Source organism: Oncorhynchus gorbuscha, linkage group LG19, assembly GCF_021184085.1.
Source record: "Oncorhynchus gorbuscha isolate QuinsamMale2020 ecotype Even-year linkage group LG19, OgorEven_v1.0, whole genome shotgun sequence".
NCBI classification, from domain to species: Eukaryota; Metazoa; Chordata; class Actinopteri; order Salmoniformes; family Salmonidae; genus Oncorhynchus; species Oncorhynchus gorbuscha.
In genome coordinates, this window is record NC_060191.1 from 18468834 (window position 1) to 18492388 (window position 23555).

The window sequence follows — 23555 nt, forward strand, 5'->3', positions numbered from 1 at the left end:
CCCTTTTCTGTTGGTTTAGTCTTATTAGTTGCACCTGTGTCCTATTATGTTTTCCTGATGGGCGTCCTTATTTAAGGCTAGCAAACCCGCCCTTGTTTTCGGCGGGATTATTCTGGTGTTACGTGTTGTGTTGTTGGGTGTGTTCGTGCTCCGGACTGGCTACCCTGTGTTTTGGGTTGGTCCGTATTTTCGAGCCCTGTGTTTGGGCATTGTATTTTGGTGCCACATTAAAGTGCACTTCTCCCTTGGAACTCTCTGCGCCTGATTCCTACCTCACACACCTAGTCCCGCGTGACAAAATGGTAAAAAAAAGTTATTTCGATTAACCCGAATAACATGAGATGACTGAAAGAGATCCATTCTCAGAAAGACACTCAAACTGTGGCGACAAAAAAGTGAGGACTCATCTTAAGAAAAGTAAGACAGAATTTATCTAAAACAGTGATATTTCAGAACACACAGTACATGTACTTGCGATACTTTACAAAATTATTTACATAACTTTTTATTTTCAATGTAAGCGCAGCATTGTTGATCATATCAAAAACTAAACCTGACTGGTAGCCAGAGACACCTGCAAGTTTCATTTTCTGCCAATTTCTTTTAGCCAGTTTCTCAAGCCCCTTTACTTATGGTTTGCTTGGAGGAAGACAATTTAATTTTTTGTTTTAGCATACAAAAATTCATAAGGATTGTTTTCGCCTAGAAAAAAGTGATCAATTATGCCTAAACATTAGAGTTCATTGGGAGCCTTCATCTCCCTGTGCAGAGTCCAGCGTGTCCCACCAAACCCTTCCAACACTGGTGAGCCACATTGAACAGTGCTCGGATTAATTCCATTTCAATATCAGTCATTACAGGAATTGAATTAGCTATGAAATTCAAAAAGATCAACGCTGTACACATGGGTCATTTCCCAGTTCAAAACTCAATGTCAACTTCAATTCCTGGTATGGCTGAGATGTGAATGGAATTAACCCCAACGTTGCCATGGAGCGACCGTCCAACATGACCCCTCATCGTTGACCATTCCTTCACCTTTTCCTGAAGCTCCTTGTTGGGGTTAGATCTTGGGGCTTAGATCGCGGGGTCCCTTCACTAGGCCCTGCTCCTTGCGCATCACAGGCGCGTGAATGCTGCAGTCCCGTGCCTCACAGAAGCCGGGCACTCCTGCGTTGCCCGCCATGCCAGGCTGACCTAAAGCGCCTGTGAAACCACGGGGCCCTCTGGGACCTGCCATACCGTTATTTGGCTCTGCTGGGTGGCCTGGCATCCCTGTAGGGGGAAAAATTAAATAGTTGGAGGTGGCTTCTTAACAGTTCTCTTGAAAAAGAAGACTTCCTGCTAAAATAAATGTTGAATAAGAACCACACAATCCCTTTTTAAGTGAATCTGGAAGTGAGTTACAGATACTTTCCAACAATTCTACAAGCTATTTTGAGGTAGACCTGAGTTTCACACCAGTGGAAACAGTGTCCTACCTCTGAGGCCTTGATGCCCATCGTGTCCTGGCAGACCTTTACCAGGCTCACCCCCCTTTCCTTTCGGACCTTTTGTTCCTGTGGAGTAGAACAGAGAGCCTGTGAGTGAACTCTGAAGCTATGACTACAAAGGTGCTCCACTAATTTTCATTTGAAATGAGCCTTTGTCATCAGAGTTTTGTTTACCAGTTATCAAGTCTGGTTTAACTAAGACAATTGGAGTACATACCTCTTTCCCCCTCCGCCCCCTTCTGACCATCCACTCCTGTGTCCCCTTGGATGCCCCTTGCTCCTTTGACTCCAGCTTTGCCCGCTTTACCCTGAGAGAGAGGTCAACAGAACTTATCATCGTTTGGAATAAAGTCTTTCCTTAGTAGATAGGGGTTGGTTTGGGGGCTGTGTGACTCACGGGTTTGCCTGATTCTCCAGTTGGTCCCCTGGTTCCGGGCGGCCCAATGAGTGTGCGGTTGTTGATGGGGCAGCCTTGGGAACACTTGGCCCGGATGGAAGCCGCATACTGGGAGATCTGGGCTGTCACCACTCCTTTACACAACTGCAATACCTGCTCATCTGTCAGCCCAGGGCCCTGAGGTCAAAAAGCAGGCAATCAATCAATCAACCTAGCAAGTAAACAATCGATCAATCAATCAGTCAGTAAAAGTTATTGCTAGATATGGGTCAATGTAAAATAAGGGGGAGACCCTTCCTCCAGGCAGACTGGAGTTGGCTCCTGATACGCACAGGGGCACCTGGCACTCCTTTAGGTCCAGAGCCACCTTTGACGCCCAGGTCACCACCTGGACCTGGCTCTCCTCTGGAGCCTGGGATGCCGGGGGGTCCATTTAGTCCAACAATGCCATCAGGGCCGATGGTACCTCTCTCCCCTTGCTGCCATTCAGAGATGAGGGGAAGGAGGGAGACAGAGAGAGGGGGGACACTGTTCAGTCACTGAGTGCAGAAAGCCATGATTTAAACTCAATTATCTCAATACTTCTACCTAATCAAATAATTTAATTCTCAATACTTCTACCTAATCAAATCATTGAATTCTCAATAATTCTACCTAATCAAATAATTTACAACTCAATACTTCTACCTAATTAAAACAGTTATATTAGGATTTTATAATGTAACGGGAACTCAATAGTGTACAGTATGTGCTGTTGTGTCTGCTGTCATCTAGGAACAACCTATGGTGTCAGTGTTGTGGTTAGGGTGAAAAAACCTCATACATTCACAGAATGAAGTATACAAACCTGTCCTTTGTCACCATGTGCTCCAAAACTTCCCTGGTTGGAAAGAGGAACAGAAACATTTTTAGTAAGAAGAAAATCGGTCCCACTACATCAATGGAAACAGGAAGTCGGCATTGTCACAGGATTACCTTGTCTCCTTTCCCTCCCTTCACTCCAGTTATTCCAACCCCACCCTGAGGAAGGAACAATCAGCACATGAGATGAGTCAGTAAGATGCCATGGAAATGATAGGACTGCTTATTAAAGCTTATCAGTCACAAAGGAAATACCCAAACATAAACAGTAGATGACCAATACACATCCACTTTCACTTACTGTTTGTGTGTGTGTGTGTGTTTGATTAACTGACTGGTAATTTAGCAGTCTGATGGGGAACGTAAATAAAAGGTTACCTTATCACCATCGGGACCTGTCTCCCCTTTGGCTCCCTAGAAACAAAGCATTAAATCAACAATTACATAATCATCAAAGTGATGATAATTCTAGTGGTTACGACAATGTTTGAGTTATGACATATACACACAGGCTGGGCCTGCAGGCCTTTAGGTCCTGGTTTCCCTGGAACTCCTGCATCTCCCCTCTCTCCTTGAGGCCCCTATAATATGAAATACATATTGGTAAACTGCTGCAAATACTGTACACACACACTTTAGAATGAGAACCTTTGTTCAAAAATAGGAATTTTGTTGAATTTCCAATGACAGATCATTCTTAATTGTCTAAACTTATAACAAGATATACGGTACTATTGTAATAACATCTCTGACAGTTAAGCTGGGGTTTTAAACTAAAATCAGCATGACCATCTTTGTTTTTACCTGACACTGAAACCTTTTCAGGGACTTTACCCACAGATCTCTTGTTTTTAGAGACTTTACTAACATATCTGTTACCTTCCTGTTTTGACTGTCAACAATATCACATAGCTGTCTGTCCACCCACACAAAACCCTCAAGCAACTTGGAATTTAATCTAATTAACAACAACATGGAGAGGAATTTACTGAGGAATGTGGAAGTGACAGTTTATGTACTGTGATCTGTAGTCTACTGTGCACATGTCATTGAGATTAGAGCACCTCATGTAGTGGTTATAATTAAACAGTAAGGCACGAGGTGTGGTATATGGCCAATATACCACGCCAAGGACTGTTCATATGCACGACGCAACGCGGAGTGCCTGGACACAGCCCTTAGCCGTGGAATATTGGCAATATACCACAAACCTCCGAGGTGCCTTATTGCTATTATAAACTGGTTTCCAATGTAATTAGAGAAGTACAAATAAATGTTTTGTCATACCTATGGTATACGGTCTCATATACCACAGCTGTCAAACAATCAGCATTCAATCAGCTCGAACCACCCAGTTTATAAAGCCAGTCTTACCCCAGCTCCTACTCTCCCAAGAGGTCCCCTCACACCACGATCCCCTCTCGCGCCCTAAGAGGGAAGACTGGCCATTATTCACAAAGTATTAATTTAAGTATTAAAAGTACATGTCCACTTTTAGTTTATTTAGTAAATATTTTCTTAACTCTTATTTTCTTAAAACTGCATTGTTCGTTAAGGGCTTGTAAGTTAGCATGTTGTATTCGGCGCATGTGCCAAATAACATTTGATTTGAATAAATGTACTGTACAATATAACAAATTACATCCATGTCATAACAGCAGAACAGGTCAACTAGACATGTTTGGATTATACATCTCAGCCATTGTGATTATGTCATCCTGATACCCAGCATGCAATTCTCCTTCACTTTACCTTTTGTCCAAACTCTCCAGGAAAGCCGATCACCCCAGGAACTCCAAGAGGACCCTGGAAAATAAACAGTAAATGTAGTTTGTTAGGAGAAATTCCATCGACAGATTCCTTAGATATTTATTACTAATTTAGTGGTTATCATACTGATACTCACATCCTCTCCAGGCTCCCCATCACTGCCTGGCATGCCCCCTGGGCCTTGGTCACCCTGAGAGAGAGGAAAGAGAGATATACAGAGAAAACAGAAAGTGGAAGAGAAGAGAGCAAGGGAGACATCGCTACTACAGTATCAATCTAATCTCCCACGTGGAGAAGGTGCTATAGTTATGGCCAAAAGTGTTTAACAGCCACATGACTCACAAAATCAACAATAGCAAAACCTTCAGTGAAAATAACAGTATGCAGTTTAGGGAAAACACCCATGAACACACAGAAATGTTAGGGGAACCAGAGTAGTTTCTGTGAAGAGCAATGGCCAATGACTTTTGAAAGCAACCACAGTACTTTCTGTGAAAACAACACTACTCCTGTCCCCCTAAACATACCTTGTGACCGGTCTCTCCTCTGCCTCCTGGCTCTCCAGGATACCCCTATAAAACACAGAAAGAAAAAGCATGTTAGTAGGATTTAATGGTCTCCCTCCATGTAGGGAATAGCATAGTCTTTGTAGAGAAGGACAAATAAGAGGTCCAAATGGTATTTTTTGTATTTGGTATTTTTATTAGGATCCCCATTAGCTGTTGCAAAACAGCAGCTACTCTTCCTGGGGTCCACACAAAACATAATACAGAATGACATAATACAGAACATCATTAGACAAGAACAGCTCAAGGACAGAACTACATACATTTTTAAAAGGCACACGTAGCCTACATATCAATGCATACACACAAACTAGCTATGTCAAAAAGGGGAGAGGCATTGTGCCGTGAGGTGTTGCTTTATCTGTTTTTTGAGCCCAGGCTTGGTGTTTATTTGAGCAATATGAGATGGAAGGAAGTTCCATGCAATAAGGGCTCTATATAATACTGTACTTTTTCTTGAATTTGTTCTGGATTTGGGTACTATGGTGTAATGTTTGGTGGGATAAGTGTGTGTGTGAGAGAGCTGTGTGTAAATTGACTATGCAAACAATTTGGGATTTTCAACACATTGTTTGAATCCCCATAATGTGCAGCCAGTCTCTCCTCAACTCTTAGCCAAGAGAGACTGGCATGCATAGTATTTATATCATCCCTCTGATTACAATTAAGAGCAAGACGTGCCGCTCTGTTCTGGGCCAGCTGCAGCTTAACTAGGTCTTTCCTTGCAGCACTGGACCACACTACTAGACAATAATCAGGATTAGACAAAACTAGAGCCTGCAGAACTTGCTTTCTGGAGTGTGGTGTCAAAAAAGCAGAGCATCTCTTTATTACGGCTAGACCTCTACCCATCTTTGCAACCATTGAATTTATATGTTTTGACCATGACAGTTTATAATCTAAGGTAACGCCAAGTAATTTAGTATCCTCAACTTGTTCAACAGCCACACCATTCATTACCAGATTCAGCTGAGGTCTAGCACTTAAGGAATGATTTGTATCAAATACAATGCTCTTAGTTTTAGAGATGTTCAGGACCAGTTTATTACTGGCCACCCATTCCAGAGAGATGAATGGTGTGACGGATAGACAGATATCCATCTTACATTATAGCCCATCTCCCCATGGTCTCCTGAGAATCCAGGTGCTCCAATCTGACCCTGTGGAAGAGAAAGGATGAGATGGAAGACATTTTAGACAGGGGAAATGGAAGTTGAAGTCATTCGATAAAAAAAGAAAGAGTTATTCAACCATGGTTTAATTAATCATTGTCACAAAGTGAGGTTGAATGGCGCTACCTTTTCCCCGTCTGTTCCCTCAGGACCCTGTTTCCCTTCTGCTCCAGTTGATCCCTGAGAAGAAAGGTTGGAGGAAAAAATGTCTCAACATAGCCAGAACAAATAACAATAATTTGTATGTTGTTTATATGTTAAATGGAAATGATCACATCACATAGCTTGTTTCACATCATAAACTCTTGTATTGATTCTAGTGAGAGCTGTGTAAGGAGCTGAGTGAAGAATTGATTTGAGCATGTTGAGAAGACAGTGTGTGCTGAGTTGTGGTAGCAACTCTGAGTGGTGGCAACAATTGTGATTGGATAGTGTTGAGTTGTGGTGGCCACCATGTTTACCTTGATACCTCCAGTTCCATCAGGCCCACCTGGCCCTGCCTCACCAACTGGACCCTAGAAAAAGACAAAAAACTAAACACATGAGTAGGGCCAGACAGAAACATGCTGGGGATTTTGTACCAAATTTCCTTACACTCATTTGAGGAAGCACTTTATTTTACACTACAGAAATGACCAGGTAGTGGATTTCCTTAGAAAATCCATGGTACAATGGTAATTACACAATAATAACCTATGGATTGTTTATTTGTTTATTTGAGATGAATTGAAAAAAGTCTCTTGATATCAAACCAAATATGGTTACCTACAAAACATAAAAGCTGCATTTTGTCAATACTCACAGTCTCACCCGTGACCCCGACTCCTCCGCGTGGCCCCTCCATACCGATGTCACCCTGTTGAGGATAAGGAACACACTCAGGCATAGAGACAGTTTGAAATTGTCAAAAAAATGAAAACATTTGTAATTAGCTGATATTTGTGATGGTATAGTGGTATTCTATGATGTCATGCTGGTACTCTGTGAAATCTCTGTGGTACAGTGGGGGTCTATAATGTCATACCTTTTTGCAGGTTTTACCTGATGGATGCGGTAAAGAAGTCAATGAAATGCAAACCATTCCAAATGACCATATTGTCACACATTCATCAACTCTGTTCCAACAAAGTGGATATTCGTAACAGGGTCAATGTGGTTACTTAGATGCGATTTGTATATATTTGTCTGTTTTCTCTGTATAACATTTACAAGTTGTCCCTTTTCAGGTTTAGAAGTGACTGCTAAATGCTAACTTCTGTTCGTATAAGCTGGTTAGCATAGCTAGCATACTGAAATCTGTGGTGGTAGTCAAAGTAGTTTTTAACTGTAATACAGTTGATTGGTGACAATGACATGAACATGTGTCGGGGTTGACATCCATGAAACCATTATACTCTGATTTTTACCTCACCATAGTGTGAAATACACATACAGTGAGGGAAAAGGTATTTGATCCGCTGCTGATTTTGTACGTTTGCCCACTGACAAAGAAATGATCAGTCTATCATTTTAATGGTAGGTTTTTTTTTAACACTGAGAATAACAAAAAAATCCAGAAAAACACATGTTTTGCAGAGGGGTCAAATACGTATTTTTTCCCTCACTGTATAATCAATAGGTTAAATGTAGGATATTTTTGCTACGGGCAGGTGACGCTCGGCGGTCGTCGACGCCGGCCTATCAGCTGCCACTGATTTGTCTTTCCTCCCCCTCCTTGTATGTTTATTGTTAGCACCTGTTAGTGAGTCATTAGTTGGGCTTTATTAGACACCCGGCCCGCCTGTTTCTTTGTGCGGGATTAATTATTGTGACCTTCGGTTATGTAGTAGAGGAACGTGTTTGTTCCTGGTCGTGTATTCTGCTGTACTGTTTTCGTCCCCCATGTTTGGGGCATTTGGTTTTGAGCACCCAGTGTTGCGTGAGTGCATTAAAGAGCACAGTATTGCACTCTCTGTTTCCTGCGTCTGACTCCACACCCATGACACCCGGAGCGTTACACCCACGGCCCTTTCCCCCACTCGTTTCCATGGCAAATCCAATGTTTTGGTCAGGTTCGATTGACCTCAATACGGCATCTATGGGGACTCAAACTGAATTGTGTGGTATCAGACTGGTTCTCTGTTACGTCATACTAGTGATCTGTGGTGTCTTATGGTGCTTTCAAGACAACTAAGAATCTCGGAAACTCTTGAGTTAAAATGTACCTATGTTTTTTGCGTAGCGCTTCCTGTTGGTCAATTCTGATATTTTCCAAGTGGAAAACTCGGACCTCATCTTTCTACAACTAGTTAAGAGTTTCTGAGTTCCAAGTTGTCTTTACCGTGGCAATACTGGTTCTCTGTTATGTCACACTGGTACTCAGTGATGTCATTTTGGAATTCCTTGATGTCATACTGGTTCCCTTTTATGTCACCTGCCAGGTCGCAGTTGTAAATGAGAACTTGTTCTCAACTAGCCTACCTGTTTAAATAAAACATTTTTAAAAATATATTGGTTCTCGGTGGTATAACAGGGGTTTTATGTGATGTCATGCTGTTTCTTGTAGGTTTAAACTTTAGTCAAACATTATGGTGGCTTGGGCTGTTATTAGTGAACATTCAAATAAGATGTTGTGAAGGGCCACACTGTTTTTGATATGGGGTTATAATGTATTTTTAGGTAGAGGGTGATTTTGTTTGATGTGATACACATTTTGTAGGATGCCGGTCTGGTTTTGAGGAAGGGTCTTTACCTTCAGACCTCGCACCCCAGTCTCACCTGGATCGCCAGGAAGACCAGGCAAGCCCTGTAGGAGAGAGAAAGAAAGAGAGACAAGGTGCAAAAGAATGGAATAAAGTATAGACCAAGAGAGAGAATGAGAAAGAGAATGGGTAATCATAGTTGTTGAAGCTCAGCCTCACCTCAACTACACAACAGTGTCACTCTCCAGTTCTGAATAATACAGTTTTTCTCAGTCGCTTTGGTGCATTTCTTAGATCAAAAGTGCAATTCTTGAAACTACTTGTACAAATTCCAAATCATCTAGTCACTTGTGCACATCATTAAAGAAATTTCTTATTCCTTTTGAGAAAATTGCAATTGATAATGTACAAGTGTCAGCTTTTTTCCACATTATCAATTGCTCATGTCATGTTGATCAAAATGTAGTAGATGGTTCTCTTTTGAATAGTCTTACCCCTCAAAACATCTAGGCATTAGTTCCTTGCATAAGCCATTACATGAAAAATTGTTGAACTATTTGTCATAAACTGTCAAGCATAGTTTTACACATTTCTATTAGACCTTTTGTACAAAAACATGAATTGATGAATCGTGCAGGTGAAATTGACCCTCACTCATGGTCCTTCTGTAGCTCAGTTGGTAGAGCATGGCGCTTGTAACGCCAGGGTAGTGGGTTCGATCCCCGGGACCACCCATACGTAGAATGTATGCACACATGACTGTAAGTCGCTTTGGATAAAAGCGTCTGCTAAATGGCATATATTATTATTATAAGGAATGTAAAGTGTTAGTTCAACCAACAATCAACCAGTTGTCTAAATTTCTCAAAGGTGCATCTCATGAAGAATCAATTGGCAAGCATATATAGACAGACCAAAAACACAGAGTTACAATTTTCCAATAATGGATGGACCAGGAAATGAACAGGGTCAACAGCCAAGAGGAGGAGGAAGGAGAGGAGCAAGGATGCATGGTGGAAGGCAAAACAGAGGAAGAGGCAGAAGAGGACATAGGCTCCACCCGGCACAGCCAGAAGAGGACTGGCCACCCTTCATAGCCTGGTTTCCTCTCTACCCAGTACAGCCAGAAGAAGACTGGCCACCCTCATAGCCTGGTTCCTCTCTACCCGGCACAGCCAGAAGAGGACTGGCCACCCCTCATAGCCTGGTTCCTCTCCACCCGGCACAGCCACAAGAGGACTGGCCACCCCACATAGCCTGGTTCCTCTCTAGGTTTCTTCCTAGGTTTTGGCCTTTCTAGGGAGTTTTTCCTAGCCACCGTGCTTCTACACCTGCATTGCTTGCTGTTTGGGGTTTTAGGCTGGGTTTCTGTACAGCACTTTGAGATATCAGCTGATGTAAGAAGGGCTATATAAATACATTTGATTTGATTTGATTTAGGCACATATCTGATGACATAAGGGCCACTATTGTAGACCATGTTGTCAATCATGGCCTTACAATGGCTGAGGCGGGTCGAAGGGTGCAGTCGAATATTGGGAGATCAACCGTGTCCTCAAAAGTTCAAACGTTTTGAAGAGAGAACAGGTATGTCCACCAATGTACAGTGCAATGTTACTGTATATAATCAGTATACTGTATACTTCCTACAATGCTTCATATTACAGTAGTCCACTTGTATTTCACAGCATACAGAAATATACTCTATACAGATACATACTGCACCTTACATGCACCCACCTGTATGTTTTACGGTAAAATGTGTGTTCGCATAGTTTTTGTGAACGTGTGCGATGCATCACTGTATTTTTCCCCACATAGGATTGCAAGATTACCTCAAACCGGTGGCAGAGGACGCCTTTTCACACCTCAACAGGAGGAGGCTATTTGCACCATGGTTCGAGCAAACAATGCCATGAGACTCAGGGAAATACAAAGGACCATTATAGAAGACAACGATGTCTTTGAAAACATCCATACGGTTCGCATCTCAACCATCGACAGGGTGCTGCATAGAAACCAGATGAGTATGAAACAGCTGTACCGTGTACCATTCCAAAGGAATGAGGACAGAGTTAAGAAGCTACGGTACCAGTATGTACAGGTAAAACATATATCTATGTAACTACTTTAGAGCAACATTTTATAGAGATACATAGTACAGTAAGCATAAACTGCACACATTTCCATTGCTGTGGAAGGAACATGTAATATATGTACATGTTATGTCACTCTTCCTTACCAAAACAAATTCAACTGTGTGTTCTGGGATATAGCGTATAATGGAGTTGGAATCAAGTTAACCCTCCCACATGCAGAAGACGGGGTCGGAATATCATCGGTCACAGAGCTACTGTGGATTTGCCAGGCCAACGGGGAGGAAATATCACCATGTGTGCTGCTATTTCGAAGCATGGTGTCCTAACCCATATCCCCCTTATAGGGCCATTCAACACCCAGCATCTACTCAACTTTTTAGAGACTCTCTACAGGGCACTCATCCCTGATGATGAGAGGGGTCTTTTTAGAGAGGATTTGCCAAAGTACGTGGTCATTTGTGATAATGTGAGTTTCCATCGATCAAACATAAGGCAATGGTTTGTGACCCACCCGAGGATGCTCATAAAATTCCTCCCACCTTATTCACCATCGTCAGCCACACACATACGATCGTCAGCCACACACATAGATGACCGTGCTGGCTGCAATGGATGCAGCATGTGAGGACATCACAGTAGACGCCTGCAGAGGATGGATAAGGCATTCCAAAAGATTCTTTCCACGTTGCATTGGAAGGGAAAATATCCGGTGTGATGTGGATGAGAATATGTGGGTCGACAGACAGGAATGTCTGGATGTGTAGAGACAGCACAACAGTGCTGCGGGCAAAGTTGTGCCTTAGGGGTGGTTTCCGGTGTTTCTTTCTAATTTAGTTTTTTTTCCTTTGTGCCTCTTGGGTTGTCCAGTCTCTTTCAATCAATAACCCACATACAGTCGTAGGTAAATAGTAAATAATAATAATAATAATAAATAAGTAAATAGCACTATTGAAATTGATATATGCCATAGAAGTGCAGCCTTGTGCATTTTCAATATAGTAGCTGTAATCCAAACTGTAGCCTAAGTTTACATCAGGTAATACTGTCAAAGTACACAGTTACATTGACAACATGCCTAAACATTTTGACGACCTTGTTCGTGAACAATGACTCAATGACTTATCATTCTGATGACACTGACACGATCATTGGCATGAAAATGTACTTTTGAGAGATGTACTAAGGATTTTTAGTGACTGACTAGCTTTAGAAACATATCTATTGTATATTGCAATTTGTACAAATTGTTCTGAGAAATGCACTTATTATTTTGCACATGTTAGGGATGATGTGAAAAATGCACCAAAGCGACTGAGAAAAACTGTAAAGAGATCACCATCTACTGGCCATAATCAATATAGAAAAAGTTGCATTGCTTGTGCCATGTTGCAGAATTTAGACCAGAGCATAGAAACAGATCAGAGCAAAACAATGAAAGAGAGATACATTACATCTGTGATATCCTCTATAGGCCTCTTACTTACCTGGGCTCCAGAGAAACCAGAGGCACCATCCTCCCCATCAGGCCCGGAGTCACCCTGTAGAAATGGCAAAGGTCAATACAGCTGTTGAGTCAAGTTCAAGGGTAATGTTGATGCCATACTTTGTAGTTACAAACATTCCTCCCAGGGAGATACTGCTTCTCTTTTGAGGTTGTGGCAAGCGTGTTTGCCGTGGTGTTGGGAAACCTGGGTTCAAGCCTCGCTTAGGGAGATGGATAGTGGCTAAGGCTGCTTTGGGTATTTATGTGAGGTCTTTATTTTACTTTTTTGACTTCCTCACCTCAGGCCCTGTGTCTCCTCCTCTTCCTAGAACTCCTTTGAATCCTTTGTACCCCTGAACACAACACACAGGAACTATATCAACAGCATTCCTCCAATAGGGATATGAGCAGTGATTCATTGATTAAGCACAATAGAGGGTGTAATTTGGCATGCACTATGAATTTGATATAGTGATTATACAACATTTAACACTCACCTCGCGTCCTTGAGCCCCAGGGAAGCCATCTTTACCTTGCAGTCCTCTGGCTCCCTAGACAGACAGACAGACAGACAGATAGACAGATAGACAGACAGACAGACAGACAGACAGACAGACAGACAGACAGACAGACAGACAGACAGACAGACAGACAGACAGACAGACAGACAGACAGACATTTTGTTTAGTCCAGAAAAGACAGAAGGATACCACAGGATGGTGGTGGATGGGGTGAGCTACCCCCATACAATGCAAATCACTTAAGGACGCAGTGAATGCTATATAAATGCCATTTAATCAGTATTCATCAGCAAAGTACATGGATGTTTGCAGTTTATATGGTTCTAAATTCCATTTGCATGGCGTTGAGCGTTAGGTTAGAGCCTTCGTCCTACCTTGGGCCCTGCAAACCCAGCGAACCCTGGCTCTCCTGGCTCACAGTTACAGTCTGTTGGCCCCTCCTCCCCCAGAGAAGCCTCCCCACCACCAGGGGCCTGGAGCGACTCTTCGTAGTAGGGCTCCTGCTCGTATGGCACCTGCAGTTATAACATTATATTACATTACATGACAAAACACAATGTTACATGACATGCCATTACTAAACATCACACATAACATACTTTCCCCCTTGACTTCCCCTCACCTGTGTGGTGGTGGTGTAGGGGTAGGAGTCCTCTGTGATCATGCTCACGCTGGTGGGTGCTGGTACATAGGGGTCATATCCAGATGAGGGTTGCTGCTCCTCATAGCTGTGAGTGTGCTCCGGTGGGTATTCCTCTGCCAGCGAGGAATGTCAAGAGGTGGAGGGGTTAAAGTGAGAGGGAAATGTTTGCATTCTACAGGTTAGTTCATGTCAAAGGAAGCATCATACCATAGAGTTTGTACTATAGTAGTAGTTAGTGTCTGACTGTACACCTAGTGTGCTTACACGGAGTGTACAAAACATTAAGAATACCTGCTCTTTCCATGACAGACTGGCCAGGTGAAAGCTATGATCCCTTATTGATGTCATTTGTTAAATCCACTTCAATTAGTGTGGACAAAGGGGAGGAGACAGGTTAAAGAAGGATTTTTAAGCCTTGAGACAATTGAGACATGGATTGTGTATGTGTGCCATTTAGAGGGTGAATGAGCAAGACAAAATATTTTTGTGTCTTTGAACGGGGTATGGTAGTAGGTGCCAGACGCACTGGTGTGTGCCAAGAACTACAACGCTGCTGGGTTTTTCACGCTCCACAGTTTCCCATGTGTATTAAGAATGATCCACCACCCAAGGGACATCCAGCCAACTTGACACAACTGTGGGAAGCATTAGAGTCAACATGGGCCAGCATCCCTGTGGAACGCTTTCGACCGATTGTAGAGTCCATGACCTGAAGAATTGATGCTGTTCTGAGGGCAAAAGGGGGTGCACACTCAATATTAGGAAGGTGTTCCTAATGTTTTGTACACCCAGTGTATATTTTGGATCCAGGTGGGGATTAAAATACTTTATAATCTGACAACACCTCTGTCGATTTTCATCCAATGATGTATACAAACCCTGGATTGCTGATGATATGTATTGGCCATTGAGAGGCTTTGAAGCCACAGGTCAACCATGTTGGCACTGCCCAGTAGGAGCAGTCCTCCATAGGAATGAATGGAATTCTACAGTATTTCAATTAAATGTTTCAAGGGCAAAATGACATGTATTTAAGTATTTTTGTGTTGCAGTGGGGACAGACATTGTTCCCACCAGCAATTCACATTGTTCATGAAAAATGATTTGGTTTGTTGATGCATATAAGCCATTTGGAGGAGGCATAAAGGGGTTCTGAAGACTTGGACCAAACTCTGGCTTTTTACCAAGGGAAGGAACTTTGCAATGTTGTAGTTATTACCTGGTTGTGGGTATCCTGAATGCTCATAGTTGTCGACCAAGGAGCCCTCATAGGTGTGTTCATCACCTAATATGACACAAAACAATAATTGAACAAGCCTGAAACAATAATTGAACAAGCCTGAAACCTCCCCAGTAAAATGATAGTCTGTTTACAATACAAATGAGCCTGTTATTAGATAGATAAACCAATGTAATGTTTGTACACAATTATCAAAAATGTTTAATTGTGGTGACATGAGAATATAAGTCTATACATGTTAACCACAATCTAGGTAAACTGAAATAAAATCAAGATATAACCTACTGTTTTTGCTTACCTCTAGAAATGTGGATAATTTGTAGTAGCTATTGGCGCGAAGGCTAATGGGGCTAACAGTTCACGTCAGGCAGCTCACCTGAGTGGTAACCAGAGTACTCGTCCTGCGCGTGGGAGGGGGGGATGCACAATAGGAGCACGAGTAGCGGCGAGATAACGGACACCTATAGAAAAGGCGGGGAAAACAACGCAAGGTTAAAACGACCATGTAGGCCGTAGCCTGTTTCGTCGCCGCTTTAAAGATAAACAAAAGGTAATGGTTGGAAGACCTACCTTTGTTAGAAGATGGAAGACCTCTCTGCTCAAAATGAATAGCCTGCATGCACTCTTATTTCGTTATACTTTTAACTCCTTAAATGAATACATGTTTTGAGGACGAAAAATTAGGTGACTGTAGACGTCTAAGCTAATGAAGGCTAATGGATCACTAAGAACGTTTTATACCCAATTATCATAGCCCTTTTAAAATGTCAGCTATATCTCTCTCTGGTGGTACCACATAACTCCTTCAACTCAAGACCCTGTTTTCTTGTCTAGGCATTCCAGACATGTATTAATTGCACACTTGTAGGCTATGTAACAAGTGTGAATAATATTCAACATTTATATGGTCTATATTTGACTAATTTCTTGACAAACATCAGATTTCATATCAATCATAATATGATGTCTGTAAGACTATAGGTCTGTAGTCATGGCATACCACCCTGCATACCACTGCTGGCTTGCTTCTGAAGCTAAGCAGGGTTGGTCCTGGTCAGTCCCTGTATGGGAGACCAGATGCTACTGGAAGTGGTGTTGGAGGGCCAGTAGGAGGCACTCTTTCATCTGGTCTAAAATAATATGCTAATTCCCCAGGGCAGTGATTGGGGACATTGCCCTGTGTAGGGTGCTGTCTTTTGGATGGGATGTTAAATGGGTGTCCTGACTCTGAGGTCATTAAAGATCCCATGGCACTTATTGTAAGAGTAGGGGTGTTAACCCTGGTGTCCTGGCTAAATTCCCAATCTGACCCTCAAACCATCATTGTTACCTAATAATCCCCAGTTTACAATTGGCTCATTCATCCCCTGTAACTATTCCCCAGGTTGTTGCTGCAAATGATAATGTGTTCTCAGTCAATTTATCGGGTGAAATAACAGATTTAAAAAATATATATTTATCATATAGGCCTGCAGTAAGAGTAGGCTAAATGTTTATGTTTAGGCCTACCTACAAGGCCTATGATTAATCTGCTAAATAAGAAAAATGCTAACTTTTTTTCATTAAACTGTATATACTGTATGACAAGCAGCAAGTGTGTGTATCCTACTTCAAAATGAATTCACAGAAAGCAACAATTTGTGGAGTTGTTGCTTGGGGTTGTTGAAATAAAAATTGGGCTGCAAGGTGGCCTATCAAAACATCACTAGAAAAGGCTATATGTTATTAGGGGAGATGACCAAAGATGGTCAGTGGTTGGGTAGTTGGCCGGAATATTTGGTATATATTTGTTAAAAGACACACTGGAACATGTCACAAAGTCTACATTTCTGATATTGAGCCTTATGGCTCAATCACGTCCAAAAATTGAGTAGCATCTTTTTATTTTCCAGAGAGAAAATGGGCCAATAAACTGAAGTCACATCCTTGGATTAACAGCAGCCTATTGGATGTCACATGACATGAGACATGTAGGAGGAGATTCTGCAGGGGTCAGCAATCCAGGTGATAGGTTTGTGTTATGCTCTGTAGATTTAGGCAAGAGCTCGTCTGTGCCTTGAACAAGATAGAGATGAGAAATACAGGCTCAAAACGCTCTTTGTTAAGGTAAAACCACAAGGTGAGCCACAGCAGTTCTCAGGCCCTTCTCACATGCCAGGGCACTTTCTCTGTACTCTAAAGGCTCTCTTCATCCCACTCCTCTGAGACGGTAAAAGGCCTTTTCTCTGTTTGCTGTGATGTCAAGCAGCTGTCTGTCTACCATGAGTCAACCACTTTCCATCCATATGCCATTTCCAGCTTTTTATTCAAAACTCCAAAGAGGACATCATCAACAAAACACTTGTGCAGTAGTCTATAATGGACTTAAATAAATTATTAAAAGACAATGAATAAGAGCACCTAAGCAATAAATAAACGTCAGTGTATACATGACAAATGGTACTCAATGATAACACAGATAATTTGTTGAAATAAACCAATTGATTTGGAGTATTACATACATTACCTGGGCAAGTACCCAGAATACTTTGCAATGTAGAGTTGATACCATACGTCTGCCTGGTGGTATAAATCGGTGATCACCACCGACCTCCAGGCCCCCTGGGACACTGAGGTGCAGTGTGGGATACAGACTGCTCACCTCCACTAACCCTAATCCTTCCGTTTGAACAGTTAGTAGTCATGAAAAAGCTTCCTTTACTTAGACTAATTCTCCAATACAATCACTATTCATTGAATAGTAATACTATCCACAAAAAATTGCTGCAAAAAATAAGAAAATCACCTGCTTCCATCTGTATCCAGAGTGTAAACTGAGATCCTGGACTTCTTGAATGATGCAAATTTGATATTGTTCATTTATATTTATCTACCGTTTAACAAAAAAACATACATTTACCCAAACTGTCAAACAACAAAATCACCTCTCAAAGTTGTAAAGTTTTAAGCTTTGTCGGTTGACTTGCTGTTGTGTGCAGTGGAGTGCTCTGTAAGGTAAATAAAGTCAAATCGGCACATTCCAGAGAAACGTACAAACTAAAGTAATTACCTCCTAACTACCCTTAATTCAGAGGGAACTCAAACACTGTTAGGGGCAGCATGTGACCCACCAGGCTAATTGTCCTGAAAATAGGTCACATAGTATTTAATTTAAACGCCAATATATATTTAGGTTTCTTTATGCTCACAACACACCAACTAAATCAGTCCATGTCAAATACACTCTCACACAGTACGAAAAATAAACCCTCATTACCGTATCATTACACAACCAATAGTTAGATTAGGTTCCTCAATCCAGCATCACTGAGTACACCACCTGCGGACCAGAGAACCTAGGCCCAAGAACCACACTATTGGACCAAATACAGCGTTCACATTCAGAATCTGGCGTAGCAACATCTCAGAAACCTTCTTAGACCATGATGCCTGCTCTGCTTGCTTACCTTTACCCTGGGGGCTCCCATGGTGCTGGTTCTGTCTGTTTGGTTCTGTATAATCCACTGAGACCAGACCCTCACTCAACGTATCAGATAGTCCACAGTTTAAAAAAATAATATAGACAGAAAAGTCCAGTTTATTTCCTCCCTGAACTGTGCTCTTTACAGCATTCTCGCTCCCCACTCACGGCACTGGTTCCCCTTCCTCTCGCTCTCTCCCTTGCTCTCCCTCTCTCAGGGTTCCATAAGGTTCTCAGGCAGCCACGGGCTCAGCTCCCTCTTCTCCTCGACAGGGTGAGAAATACCTGAGTCTAACCCTAACCCCAAATACACACAGGGGCAGAGACCAAGACAGGCGAGAGAGGAGGGAAGAGAGAGTAAGGAGAATATAACAAATACAGAGAGAGGGAGGGTTTAAAATAGAGATGAGGGTACAGGGTACATTTTGTTGTGAGCATTTTAGTAGACGGACACAGTTCTGCAGGTCGCGAACACCCCAATGACTAAAAACATTCACACGTTGACATTTGGAGCTATGTTCAAGTAGTACAGTGAAGGTTAAGGTCAATTCTAGTCATTCAGTCAAAAAAAAACAATTGACATTCTGATAATGAATTGAATACCAATTTAAAGTAACGGTTTAACAGGTGATCAACCTCAGTACCAATTGAATAGTGTTGTGTCAGATATTGAAAAGTATTTTTATCCCATCATTAAAAGACTGCAGATGCACATTGACTCCAGGCCTGACCTGTGTCCTTTTGACCTGCTGGTAAAAGTGTGCCAGCTATGACACTCCTGTCCAACATTCCATACAGTACACACTAAGAAATGCACAAACTGCCCTGAGGGGCCTCAACCAATAGGGTTGGGCTGGGCAGGGCCATTTACACCTAAATTATTACATGAATACATGTATCTAATGGAAATGTCGATTTTTCTGACTATTTCAAGTCGCAATATGGAAAGACATTGACAATTGTTTATGCTGAGTTCTTGTTAAAAAAGGAAGTAATCCATTAATTCTCAAGTAATTGTGGCTTTTTTCTGGTTCTCTGAATACTTCTAAATAAAGGGCCATCATACACACAAAAGCTTTTACACAGAGGTTATGACCATGATCATTAAAGTACACATATGAAGCTTTTATTCTCTATTCAAAGCTCAAACACAATGTAGTTTTAACTTTAAACCACCAAAAACAGGGGTAATCGTGAATGTACAACAGAATTCCGAGAATCGTGTTCTAACAGTTTATTTACATTCTGTAATCTAATACAACAGGCATTTAATAACCTCTCAGTTTAAGACACATGTTTAGATCTGCACTGTTGCTTTAAACTATCATCAGATTACAACAAAGAAAGATTTGTCTGTGAGTCAAACTACAATATCGAAACATGCATACCATTTAGTATGAAGCCATGAATTGAGCACTTAGTATGAAGGCGTGCATTCTAAGTGGTACGCTATTATGACCATTGGAACGTAGCTTTGGTTGGCTCCTTGACCTAATCTCTGGTTTTCCAAGCCAAAGTACTAAACTTGAAAATCACTTCTCTTCCCTTTTCTTCTTTTTCTTCTTTTTCTTCTTTCGATCATGAGGTCTCTCATCCGGAGAGCAGGAATCCCTGTGAATGTCCACACATTCAATTCACCAAACATGTATACAGCCAAAGCATTCATCAACCAAAACTATATGTCTAAATGTCAACTAAATGTCTGCAACCAGCCTTGATGTTGACTTCATACACTGTCAGATTTTAATGCATGAGACAATGATATTCAGTCAATCTACTACTCTGACTCACCTCTTTCTCTTCTTCTTGCTCTCCTTCTCTCGGCTGCGCTCCTGGCTCTGCTCTGGGCTGGGGTCTTTGCTGCGGTGGCATTTGTGGTGGGAGCCGTGTCCATCCCTGGAGCTGACATGAGATTGGCGGGACTCTGTGGAGGCAGACCGTCTGTCCTCAGACCTTCTCCTGAGAGACAAACGGTTCAGTGGAGTTTTTATTTTATTTTTTACATGATCCTCTGATAAGTATTACAGTACTAATTGGATCTTGTATGAGCCGTCATGTAGGTAAGAAGACAATTGTTGGATTACCTGTGAGGGGCATGTTTGGACTCTCGAACCTCTTCCTTCCTCTCCTCCTCTTTCCACTGACTGGACAGTTCAACAGAGTGGACATTAATTACCTCCCGAATCACCTGCATGATTGATGAAAAACATATCCAGATATAACACACACCTCAAAGTAAAGTACATCCATTAACATTCTATTGAAACAGTCACACCCCCACACACCTCAGTGTAGGACTTCTTTGTGTTGTGGACGTTCTTGGCTCTGTAAGACTGCCGCCGTCTCTTGTAGTCCCTCATCTCAGCCATCAGCTCCAGGTGTGACTTGTGCTCGTTCTGATCGTTACCTGATGAACAGAAACAAACACAACAGATTCACTGGAATGAATTTAGAGGAGTAATTCATAGGAAAATTGGTTTAAACCACACTACTGATCTCAATAGTTCATGTTTATATGCCTACCCTTTTTGAGCTTGGCCACCAAATCAACGTAGAGGTCCTCGTTGTCGGTTGCAACAGCTTGATCCTTCTGTTGGATGGCCTCCCTTGTTACGTGATCAAAAAGAGCCAGTCGGTCTGCCACAGTAAGGTCACAGATAGCTCGCTTGTGGTTCTGAGGAACTTCTGAAGGATCTGTGGAGTATTCACCTGCAGCACAATGAAAAGGGCTTTACACACACTCACATGCTACAACAGAGTACAGATAGAGTCATGAGAAGTCACAAACTCAAAAGCTTTTAAGAACACATCGATCACATTGAGATGATCACTCACACCTTCAGTATTAAAGGGTTAAAAAAGAGTAAAGGCCTTTCCCCAATACGTACAGGGAAAATGTGTGTGTACATGTGTGTAATGCCGCCAACAGAGGCAGCATGTTTGAAAGGATATGGCATTAAAGGATACTGCACGTAATCAGTAAGCCTGAACGAGGGGAGAACCTCCTGTAATTACTCACCCCTGTCACTGAAAACAAAACACAGAACACGTACAGATGACAAACTCAAAGAAACTATATCATAAAATAAAAAAACAACAGCCACCATATTTAGCCGTGTTAATAATGAATTAATGCATGTTAATGGAGACCTTTTTAGACATGGGCAAGGCACTGAAGACCTACAGGCTTGGTAAAAGAAAATATAAACATTGGTTGTTCTTTGGTGAAATGACCATTAAAGAATAAAATAATAAAATAATAAATATTTTGTGGGGCATCAGCACTAATGCTGATGGCCATGACTGAAAGTATAGGGTTTTATCAGTGACCTAACACTAATGTAAGGGTGTAATGACCTTACTTTGGCTGTACAGTCCCTCTGTCCTAATTGACGGTGCACTTGCTCTTGCTTGTAGAATCACTTGTTGCTGTGTGTGTTTGTCTACAGGTGAGGCAGAACACAAAGAAAGATATGAGACAAGCATTGGGCTTCCCCAATCCAGGGTCAGTCCAGGGAATTTGGACTTTTACATTAAAAAGTGTAATAGTGTAACGCTCACCCATTGTGAAGCTGGTAATGCTGGCATTCTCATAATACAGAGAGGTGTCATACATCTCAGCCTTGGGAAAGGAAAGGAGTTTACTTTTTATGAAAGCTTTTAAGAACATAATAACAGATAAGGTTGTTGCATAATTAGGGTGGAGAGTTTTTCCTGATCATTTGACCTCACCACTTTGGTCCGCTCTAGTTATAGGGTCCAGTTTATCTAGGTCTGGCCTTATGGTCAGGAAAAATCCTTACCCTAATGACAAGCTACACCAAAAGGTGTTGATGGCTCAGTTGATATTTCATTTTCCATTTTCAGAGTATGTGTGTGCATTTGTGATACAGTATAGCTCTTTAACCTGTTCCTCATGGGAGTATCCCATCTGGCTGAGTTGACAGGTGGCTTTGTGTCTCTCCATGCTCCTGCTTGGCACCCTGTGGTTCGGGTCATAGGGGCACACCTCCATCGGCTCCTGTGGAAGGTCATTTACAAGTTATAATCTCATCTCTGCTTGTTGTAGCATGCATGTCATGTATACAGAGATTTAATGAATTTCCCATCAACGATGGGTTTCCCAATTTATTTTGAGGCCTCATATCTAGCTAGCTACACATTCAAAACAGATGGTGCACATTTTAAGTATGGATTTTCGGATATTAACTCAGGTAACGTTATGAAACATTGATTATGGGGTGATCTAGTCCTATAAAGAACGCCGCGCTTTCAGGGCTAGGAGAACCACCCATCGTATCTGAGCATTTGAATAAATATAGCTAACTAGCTTCCTGACCTACCTGAACTGAGCCGTTGTCCAGGTCCTGTCTCCATCCCAGCGTCTCGAACAGCTCATTCAGTTGTCTCTGGCAGTTCTCGGTGAACTCCGTCAACTCTTCCAAACTTCGCAGACGAGCCTGGAGCGTTTGGTTTTCTGGTGAATCGCACATGTCGTAGTCAGGTCAAATCTAAATTGTGTTTACATTAACAGGGGTTTCCTTACATTTTACGAGTTAATGTCCAACCTATATTGGATATGCAGATTTTCGACCGTTGTTCAGCACCACTGTCGCATTTTAACAGCGTTAGCTGTGTGGCGCATGTAGATGACGTAACCCTGACTGAGGTGCATTCTGGTAATTAAAGAATCAAAATTCATTTAAGGTTGAGTTTTAAATTGAACACATTTGCCGCTAAAAGCTGAACTGCAGCATACATAGGCCTACGTAAGTAATTAAATTAAATAAAACGTGAGATTTAGTATAAAATATTACAGTTAAGCAGCTTCACAAAGTAAGGCATAGTGCTGTTGAAGTATCTGTCAGTCCGAAGGATTCGATAGGTAGATCTGACACTGACATGTCCTATCTATCGTCTGAGGCAGCTAACGTTATTTGTTGCTGGGATTTGCAAGCTTCTGGACAAAGGATCTGCTGGTGGGTGCGGCGGGACTTCACTTACTGCAAGCCCAGGTGTAGGTGTAGGTGGTGCCCATGATGATTTTGGTAGCATATCGTTAGATTTTTAAAACTTGGTGGGCTGTGAGACTTGCCATACTTGAGCAGAGTACTGGAGCACTGGATGGACAAAGCAAGTGTAGACTGTCAGAAGGTCTTGGAAGTTACA

The 23555-nt window shown here is 42.0% G+C and overlaps 2 protein-coding genes across 2 annotated transcripts; both read right to left on the reverse strand.

Moving 5' to 3' along the window:
• Window positions 1-523: 523 nt before the first annotated feature.
• LOC124006035 (collagen alpha-1(I) chain-like) lies at window positions 524-15163 on the reverse strand. The gene is made up of 25 exons (XM_046315694.1): window positions 15142-15163; window positions 14906-14971; window positions 13666-13799; window positions 13418-13558; window positions 13020-13073; window positions 12822-12875; window positions 12524-12577; window positions 8991-9044; window positions 7062-7115; window positions 6721-6774; window positions 6386-6439; window positions 6194-6247; window positions 5049-5093; window positions 4658-4711; window positions 4504-4557; window positions 4126-4179; window positions 3261-3332; window positions 3130-3165; window positions 2866-2910; window positions 2738-2770; window positions 2223-2369; window positions 1891-2067; window positions 1711-1801; window positions 1482-1559; window positions 524-1275 (listed from the first exon to the last, which is right to left on the reverse strand). The coding sequence occupies exons 1-25, from the start codon at window positions 15161-15163 to the stop codon at window positions 1064-1066; spliced, it is 1893 nt and encodes a 630-aa protein (XP_046171650.1). The 3' UTR covers window positions 524-1063.
• A 4442-nt stretch (window positions 15164-19605) lies between these two features.
• snrnp48 (small nuclear ribonucleoprotein 48 (U11/U12)) lies at window positions 19606-23031 on the reverse strand. The gene is made up of 9 exons (XM_046315104.1): window positions 22730-23031; window positions 22294-22407; window positions 21948-22008; window positions 21749-21829; window positions 20910-21095; window positions 20672-20793; window positions 20471-20574; window positions 20178-20345; window positions 19606-19997 (listed from the first exon to the last, which is right to left on the reverse strand). The coding sequence occupies exons 1-9, from the start codon at window positions 22877-22879 to the stop codon at window positions 19919-19921; spliced, it is 1065 nt and encodes a 354-aa protein (XP_046171060.1). The 5' UTR covers window positions 22880-23031; the 3' UTR covers window positions 19606-19918.
• Window positions 23032-23555: the final 524 nt, after the last annotated feature.